Genomic DNA, 9136 nt, shown 5'->3' with positions numbered 1-9136 from the left:
AAGTTTTGGTTCTATAATTTTATGTTTTAGGGTCTCGGGTTTGGAATTTAAAATCTAGTGTTTAAGGTTTAAAGTTATAGGGTTTAGGGTTTTAGGGTTTCATGTTATAATTTTGGGGTCAAGTAGTTTTAATGTTTAGGGTCATGTGTGATTTAAGATTTGATGCTTTGGGTTTCAGGTAATGATTTTAGGGTGAAACAATTTTAAGACTTTGAAAGGGTTAACAGGTTTGGTGTTTTTAGGGTTTCAAGTGGTAGATTTGGGGTGGAGTAGTTCTAATATTACTGGTGTCAAGCTAGCAAGTTTGGTGGCTTTAGAATTTCAGGTGATGATTTTGGGTTGGGTCAATTTTAAGATTTTGTACAGGGTTAGTGAGTTTGATGTTTTTATGGTTTTAATTGATGATTTTTTGGGTGAAGCTATTTTTGGGTTTCAGGTGTGGGTTAGCAAGTTTGGTGGGTTTAGGTTTTTAGGTATCAGTTTTGGGACGGAGTAGTTTAAAGGTTTTGGGTGATAGGTTATCAACTTCGGTGTTTTTAAGGTTTTGCTTGGCGATTTAAGGCTTGGGGTCTCGAGTATTGGGTTTAAGGTTTATGATTTAGAGTTTTAATGTTTCAAAGTTTAGGGTTTAGGTTTTAAGGTTTAAGGTTTAAAACTTGGGGTCTCGAGTATTAGGTTTAAGGTTTAGGATTTAGAGTTTTAGTATTTTAAGGTTTAAGGTTTATGTTTTAAGATTTAAAGTTTAGGTTTAAGGTTTATGGTATTTAGGTCTCAGGTTTAGGGTTTGAGATCTAGGATTTGAGTTTTAGGGTTTAACGTCTAGTGTCTCGAGTCTTAGGTTTAAAGTTTACATTTTAAGATTTATGATTTAGGATTTAAAGTTTTGGGTTTTGGGTTTTAAGTTTTGAGTTTTAGATTTTAAAGTTTAAGATTTAGAGGGTAAGGTTTTAATGTTTAATATTTACGATGTTGAGTCTCAAGTCTTAGCTTTAGAGACCACTTCAAACCCTAAAATTGCTTTACTCTAAAATTATCATCCGAAGCTCTAAAAAAACTAAACCCGTTAACCCCTCACTCAAAACCCTAAAAATGCTCCATCTTAAAATCACTATCCAAAACTCTAAAACCATCAAACCCGTTAACTTCCCACCAAGTGTCTTCAAAAACTAATATATGAAATTAATACATTAAGCACATAATTCATATTATTTGATAAAAATATTTATGTTTATTTATGTTTATCTATGAACGTTAAAAGAACCCACCAAAATAATATTTAAAAATTAACAAATACTAACATTGCATATCTAAATTTTAAAAAAAAAATAGATATCATATTATTATTTTATATCCCATTTTTTTTTAATTTATTTATATCATGTTTTTGTCTTATTCTTGATTTTTCATAACCAATTTTTAAATTCTTTTTTTTTAAGAAAATGATAAATCAAAATGAAAAAAATTATAATTTTATCTACTAATAATTTAAATATTTCATAAATAGATTTATTTATACAATTTAATTTTTATAAACTACTGATATAAAGTATTAAAAAGACAAAACAACATCCATTATATAATATGAATAACATAAAATACAATTGCAAACCAACAAACTAAATTCATTTATTACATTTACGTATTCGTACAATATAATACATTAGTGTTTACATGTCATGTCATGCTGACACAATATAAGACATTAGTATTTATGTCATATCATGCTGACTCATTTATCATGTGCTAACACTAACCCTTGATAAATCAAATCATGCCAACTCAATGAATCCAAAATTTCTAACCTATCAATACATAAATATATGAATCATACTTACATAACATATAATTATAAAAATAAATCATACAAAACACAATTCATATCATATCAAATCGGGTCATATCATGAGTTGTCGAACCGGTTCGATAGCTCTACAATCAACCCATCCACAGATCAAATGGAACCCATGCTAGTTGACAATAAACAATGAAAGCCATCAAAGTCCAAGACCGTCAAGCAAAACACAACGATCAGGGTATTTGATAGACATTGCAGGATATGCGAGCCAAGACGCCACCATTTTTTCACAATAATTTCTCATTTCTAATTAAAATTCTGGTACACTATATGAAAGCTAGAAAAATTACTATAAAGAGACAGATTTACTTGAGCCTAATTATCGCGTAAATCAGACATTAACAAGTATTTTTTTACCTAATCGGAAATCTCCTGGAATACACAGCCAAAATGAAGTGGAGTAAAATATAAGCACATAAAACTACAGCTCGGTTCCTGAAGCCTTCCCCAATTGATCTTCATTTCCAATCGCCACCCCAGATGAAGGATCAAATTGCTTTCCCATGAAAACTGACTGCATTTGTTGGTGGGAGGCACTAATGCTTGACTCTAATATCTGGTGTGGAAGTACCATCTCAGGTTTAGCAAATGCTGCAGCCATGCTCACCCGTTGCTTCTTCAACCTCTCCCCCTTAGGACTCCCTGCAGGGGAACCAACATGGCAACCGGAATCCGGGGTCAAAGGTTCATGGTGAGATGAGAAAGACTCGTCAACAGAGTGGCTCTTGGAAGGGGCTCGTTCTTTGGCAGCCTTATCTTGTAGAGGGAATTCTGAAGTTGGGGCTGGAGTTGCAGGGTCAGTCTTCTTGTCAGATTCCACGCCATTGTCACCCAATGCTGGGACTGAAGTTCCTGAGCCAGGTGCTTCCGCAAGGACTCCACTAAGACGTTGTTGCTCTTCAATAATTTTCTTTAAATACTTTCCTTGAGCCTCTATCCGCAACTGTAGCTGTCTCTGCACCTGTTGTACATCACAGGTACAGAAATTGTAGGCTTAGAGCTTAGAAATATGTGTTTTGGGAAAACTCAACAGGTAAATACAACACCTGAAACTTTATGCACAGAAATATAGCACATTGTTATAGTTTAATAAAGAACACACAGAAAATAGTGAATGTTGTTGACAACCCTCAATACCATGCTACTCTGAAATAGCAAGCAGAGCCCAGTAATAACATGATAATTAAATTAATACTAATTTTGCATTGAGAATACATGCCTCCAATTGTTCATGCAAGCGCTTTTGCACCTCCATCTGCAACTTTAGAGCTTCAGTAATTTGCACTCCACTGCAAACAGGAAAAAAAAAAAACCCTCTCAACTCTAGGCAATTCAAGTTGATCAATCAATTTAAGATGAAGAGATATTTCATCATTTAAAGAATAAAATTCCTTGGATGTTTAACACACTCTGGGTTTTATCCATTGGTGGGATAAAATATGAAATTATTAAAATATCCATTTTGATTTTGGACACAAGGCATAGGAACAAGAGATGGCAAGAGGTAGGCTGCCTCCTACTTTTGAACTACTCAGAACGAACAAGAATTGAGGTAACCAACCCAGGCAGCCAATACCCAACTAAGTAGCTGAACCGCATATTCATTAGAGAATGATTTGTGCACCCAACTCCAAAACTAAAATTTAATGAACATTAGTTTTATGCATTTTATTCATCATTAATAAAAATAAACTAAAGTAACCAGAAATAAATTATTATATTGAACAATTAAAACTTCAAAAAGTAATCTATTAACATTAGGTAATAGAGAAATAAAAATAAAATATTACAACTAAAACTTACAATATTCATCACTAATGGCGGGTTGGGATAGCAGGCAACCTATAGTCACTACAGAAACCCAATATGGATTATCGTTTTACTTTACTGATTTATAGGGTACCCAAACCCTATTTAATCACATTAGATGGTGTCCGGTGCTGGGATAACAGTATCCTTTCCCCTTCCCTAAGATTATTTAGCAATTTTCATATGCATGACAACTTCCAACATGTTTCTTTATTCCTGCAAGTCTTACGGTTTTCTTCTGCATGTCAATATGAACTCTTCCATCTTAAACCTCAAGAAACATGTTGAAACTAACAAGAACTATTCTGACAATTGATATTTTAAAAAAAATAAAACAAAAAACACAAACTGAAAAAGCTGTCACTTACGATGGACCATCCAAATTAGAAAGCATATCCCCAGTTTCTTTCTTGTCAGGCTTTTTACCTTCATTAACACATAGAATAAACAAGCAATATTAAGAAGAGAAATTTCTTACGAAACAACTCAAGTTATAATGAACTTGAAGATTTCAATGCCGCATGAAGAATGAACTTAATGGGAGGAGAACAATTCTAACAGTACCAGTTAATTTCTACATAAAAAATAAAAATTATAAAGAAACAGATAAACCTACCGTCAGAAGAAGAATCAGGAAGATATTTTGCAAGTCGGTATTTCTGGATGCATCACAAAAGTAGAGTCAACAAAAGCCACAAACAATAATTGGGAATATTAAATGAACCACTCAACAAAAACCCCACTCCTCTTGAGGCAACTCCGAACCAATGTGCATAAATAAGTACACTTCTTCATTAGGTTGAAAAGAGAACTATATACCTGTAAATGGCTTTTGACATGGTATATTGTCAAACCCTGCACACCCATTACTCTGAGAACTCCTTTTGGTGTAGCTCCTGAGAGGGGAAAAAAAGAAAGAAACTTGATCACCATTATACACTTTTCCACATATAAATGTTCAAATTTTAAGGTATTTAAAATTTCTGAATAACCATGTTCATATAAAAAATATAGCCACCACAGCAATCCTTTTTATGCAATTTACCAAGAAAAGTTTTTATAGATAATTCTCAACAGACACGAGATTAGATGAAAGAGAGATGCTTCAAGTTACAGAATCCCACTAACATTTTAAGTTTCCAGGAATGTAGAGAATTAATTTCCTGTTGTCTAAAATACCTTGTTTCATTAATCTTGCACCAAAAGAAAGGCAGCAGCATTTACAACCTTTAACAAACCATTTTTTTTATCTAATGGCCGACTAGTCAATCACAAGCACATACATATTCAGGCTAAGAATTAATTATTAGTTAGGGTGATCTTTGATGAGACTCACGATCTGGCCCACCAAGTTGGGCTACAGCATCAACAAAACGTTCATGAAGGTCATGCGTCCAGCGCAATCGTTGCTTTGATGCAAGATTAGGGTTGTTGGTGAGACTGTTCCCTCCACTTATGGGATCCATTGGGCTAGCACCACAATCTAAATGCTGACCATGAGCTAATGAGTTGTTACAAACTAAACTTGAGCCAGGAACAGTCTTCGGTTGATACATTCGCTGTTCATCTACAAACAAAAGGGAGTACACAGACTCATAAAGAGCAAAATAACCGAAAAGTGTTGATAGATTCCACATTGGTCTACAATCATAGTTAAGAAAAAGCCAAAAGCATAATAGATGCAATTCTCACCATCTGAACAGAAAGGAAAGAGGAAGGGCCAGGAAAGCATGAATGGAAGAATTATTAGCCCCATTAGCCAACCAACACCATACATGCATTCTCTTCTTCTTCTCTAGTTATTATTTTAGTGTTTTGCTGAAGAGTGCCTTTCCAAGGTTACTATTTAAAGAAATATCATCATTAAATGCATTCAGAATCATCAAATTATCTATCAACTGCTGCAGATAATATGAAAATATTTTCATAATAGCATCTTAATATCGTTTGCTAGCAAAAAACCTTATTGTCATTATAATTTTTATGATATGACTGAAACTAAAGTATACACTTACCAAGACCATGGTTGAAATCAAAAGTAAAAGCAAAGACACAACTAGAGCAAGCTGTGAAGAGTCATAAAATATATCCATAGTAGAGGAGGGGAACCATAATCTCCTTGCAATCAGAATCAATTCAAATTTTCATCACCATTTCCATAAGCACTGAGTCTTCCTTATTATACACTAATATTGCATATAATTATCCATTTGGCTTTTCCTAATGCAACAGAGAGCACAGCATCTCAAACCTAAAATTGCTACCCCAACTTTCTCCAACAAACAAGCTAAATCATAATCTTTTAAAGAAACCACTACCAGAATATATGTCCATAAAACCTTTTTTATAATGTTTTGAAGCCAGCTCTCAAAGAATCTAGGAAGTGGAGATGTCTCATAGAAATGAAAACCTAATTTTTTTTCCCTATTGGAAGAAAAGATTAGGCACAAACGTCTTTCAGTCTTTCACTTGATGTTCTTGAGTTCTGCTTTTAATAATGATATGCATATCTGAACCGTTATAAACTAAAGATTTCATTTGTTTGACATGCAAAACTTTTATACAGTGAAATCAGCATTTATGCCAGTAAATAAACAAAATGGTTAAAGATAGTTGCATCCTATTTTAAAAATTCAGTATGAATCAACGAAGAGCAATAAAAAAAGCCTTCTTTGTTTTTTGGGTTTGTGGTGGAGAGGAATGATGATGGGCGCTCTTTAATTTTGAAAACCAGGTTGCTTCAGCTTTAGGCTGCATGTAGAAGCAAAGAGTTCTTAAAATTCCAAATCTTTGTAAAACATCCTCTTGCAATCTAAAGGGAGATCTAAAGGGCAAAGGATTATGTAGAATAAGGTCTAAAACATGAAAAGGGCTGGCCTGGGGAAGGCACAAGCAGCCGTATATAACATTAGCAGTTTATAAGAGGGAAAAAGATGGTAGAATATTCCCACTGCCATACTATTAACCCCGTCCCTAAGAGGGAAATGAGTATTTGAAAAGGGAAAGAGAAATTAACATAAGAGTGACAAAAAAACTGGAGTGCGGTGGTTGTACAAATAGAAAGGGGTGTGGAGCTGAATGATATTGTATGCATACAACACGTAACTGAAATGAGAGATGAGAAAATGGATACTATACAATAAAAGTGAAGAAGAAAAGATAGGATTTTTTTTTTTTTGTTAGGCCAGAAAAGAGAAGATGTTGAGTTACCGTTGATTAAAGGCATTGGGAGTTGGGGAGCAGATTGTCCAAATATGCTTGATGTAATCCTCTATCCTTTAAAACCACAATTATCATCAAATCACAGGTTAAAAAAACATAATTCCTAATTCTGTTCTATTCTATTCTATTCTATTATACTAAATCTCTAAACCAATTGGGAGTATAGCAAACCGAAAGCCCAAAAACCAGGAGGAAATATCGTTTTATATATGTAGTAAATATTCCTTCTTCTTTTTTCATTTACTAATAAAAAAGGAAAGGAAAATAAGAAATGCAGCGATTAAGATGTCAGAAATAGAAATTAGGGAAATTAGTTAGGGTCATGTGGGTGTTTGTACATATATATGGAAAGAAAGAGGAATTGAAAACAATTTTTTTTGTTTTTGTAAAAAAAATAAATAAACAAGGTAACCAAATGGAGCGCAAAAGGCAGAGGAAGCTGAGAGGAGGACGTAGAAAGAAAGTTGGAGAAGAAGTAACAGCTAAAGTGCAAAGAGAGGGAAAGAGGAGAGCATACCAGAAGCAGATCTAAAAGCATCCCACACCTTAAAATTTCGCCCCTCACTCTTCGACGACGTAAATATAATTTAAATTTTAGTAATTTTCATCGAAAATGATTAGTAATCTACAAATATTTGGAGGCCAAAGTCGAGGGGAAAGAAAAAGTCCAAAGAGGCAGAGAAGAAGCTTACACCCACCCAACCACCCCACAGGCCAGGCCCCACAACTACGATTTCTTCTTTCTTTTTTTTTCTTTTTTTTTTTTTTGGCTAAAATGCTGTATATACAAATAGTATGTACCGTACGTAAGCAGATAGATAATTTAAGTAAGAAAAAAAATTATCTCTATTCTCTATATTTCTGTATTTCACTATTTTTCTTTTTTCTTAATTTTTGCAGTCTTTTTCATGCCATATTTACCAAACTCCTCGTTCTCGTATTCGTATAGCACTTTGTTTTCCATTTAATTTGTGCAATTTATATTTGGCCTTTACGATTCCCTCCCTCATTTATTTTTACTTTATTTTCTTTTAAAGAATTTATTATTTTTACTTTATTGTTGATTCCTTGTATAATATATACACAAAGACAGAGGTTAGGTGCTTAAAACTTGCTATAGGAAACTCGACGGAACAAAACAAAGAGCAGCCAAAGCCATGGTGAGCAAAACAGGGTAGCCATCCCTAGTTAACTGACTTAACTATAGTTGTAGTTGTAGGTAGGTATTACCCTTGATCTACTTCTCTATTAGTATTATCAGCATTTTTGTGCTTTCCTTCTTTTCTCTCTCTAGTACTTGCATCCTCGCCGCATGCTTATATTAGATGTCTTAAAACTTGTTAAGAAAAGAAAATCATTTAACTGTTACATATGTTTATACGATTATGATAATACCGAATTATACAGGTAAAATACAAGGCAGAATTGCTTTAGTAAGTAGTATTATTTATTTATTTATAATTACAAAATTCAAGATTGACATGTAGCGACCGGCCTCTCACGGAATCTACCAGTCATATTCCGTCACTTGTCCGAATGATTATGGTAATTCTGTCTCTTTAGTCTTGATTGTTACGTGAATGAACGACGATTTCAATTCTTTTATGGATTTTCTTCGCCCCGCCTTGTTAGTTTCTTTTTTATTTTATTGTTCCTACTATAATCATTCTTAATGAATAACTAATCATTATCAACATTCTAAACTAATCAAACAGATGCAATGACTCCATTCGTCTAACCTTCCTAAAATCCTAATCATTGACGAGTACGATCTCCCGTGATTTAAATGATATTTCTTAAATAAAATTTATGAAATTTTTTATTAAAAATAATTAAATAAAATTTTAATAAAAATTTCAAATCGATAGATTTAATCTTAGAATATCTTTATATATTTGTCTTGCAGTGTGCGTGAAAGAAAAAATTGCGATTCTGCTCACATGATTTGGTATTCTTATTTGTTCATCATTTATTTCTTCTGCAGGAAGTTTGTAATCTGAGGGAAGTGCTCAGATGGTTGATAATTCCCTAAATACCCATGGAGATGAGATTCTTTACGTTGGCGGTCATGTTTATGCTGAGGATAGCTAATCCAAAAGTCCATTTAGGATGGCCAACTGCATATTTGTCAAGAATTGGAGGAAGAGGTATGATTATGTTATTCTATTATGCTTAAGATTTTTTATTGTACATGGAAGCAGAAATTTATGTGTTTCAAAAGTTCAGTTATTCTATTTTGTGCCAATGTTT

General features: G+C 33.3%; 1 protein-coding gene across 7 annotated transcripts; it reads right to left on the bottom strand.

The window, feature by feature from the left end:
- Positions 1–2057: 2057 nt before the first annotated feature.
- LOC111278332 (myb family transcription factor PHL7-like) lies at positions 2058–7685 on the bottom strand. Of its 7 annotated transcripts, XM_022865001.2 has the most exons (9): positions 7404–7470; positions 6875–6940; positions 5357–5506; positions 5001–5231; positions 4484–4560; positions 4281–4323; positions 4033–4090; positions 3075–3144; positions 2058–2816 (listed from the first exon to the last, which is right to left on the bottom strand). In XM_022865001.2, the coding sequence occupies exons 3-9, from the start codon at positions 5439–5441 to the stop codon at positions 2277–2279; spliced, it is 1104 nt and encodes a 367-aa protein (XP_022720736.1). In that variant the 5' UTR covers positions 5442–5506; positions 6875–6940; positions 7404–7470; the 3' UTR covers positions 2058–2276. The 7 variants fall into 7 exon arrangements, with proteins under 7 accessions (XP_022720736.1, XP_022720735.1, XP_022720738.1 ...); XM_022865000.2 differs by lacking the exon at positions 6875–6940 and having other exon boundaries at positions 7404–7541; XM_022865003.2 differs by lacking the exon at positions 5357–5506 and having other exon boundaries at positions 7404–7508.
- Positions 7686–9136: the final 1451 nt, after the last annotated feature.

This window comes from Durio zibethinus, chromosome 8 (assembly GCF_047325235.1).
Source record: "Durio zibethinus cultivar Kanyao isolate XHJ-2024 chromosome 8, ASM4732523v1, whole genome shotgun sequence".
Classification (NCBI taxonomy): domain Eukaryota; kingdom Viridiplantae; phylum Streptophyta; class Magnoliopsida; order Malvales; family Malvaceae; genus Durio; species Durio zibethinus.
This window is presented reverse-complemented; position numbering and strand designations above follow the sequence as displayed.

Coding starts and splice junctions, on each gene's coding strand:
- LOC111278332 (XM_022865000.2), bottom strand. CDS start 5,441: ATGTATGGTGTTGGTTGGCTAATGGGGCTAATAATTCTTCCATTCATG. Junction 5,232..5,356: donor CTTTCCTTTCTGTTCAGATG/GTGAGAATTGCA, acceptor TTTTGTTTGTAG/ATGAACAGCGAATGTATCAA. Junction 4,324..4,483: donor ATGTCAAAAGCCATTTACAG/GTATATAGTTCT, acceptor TGATGCATCCAG/AAATACCGACTTGCAAAATA.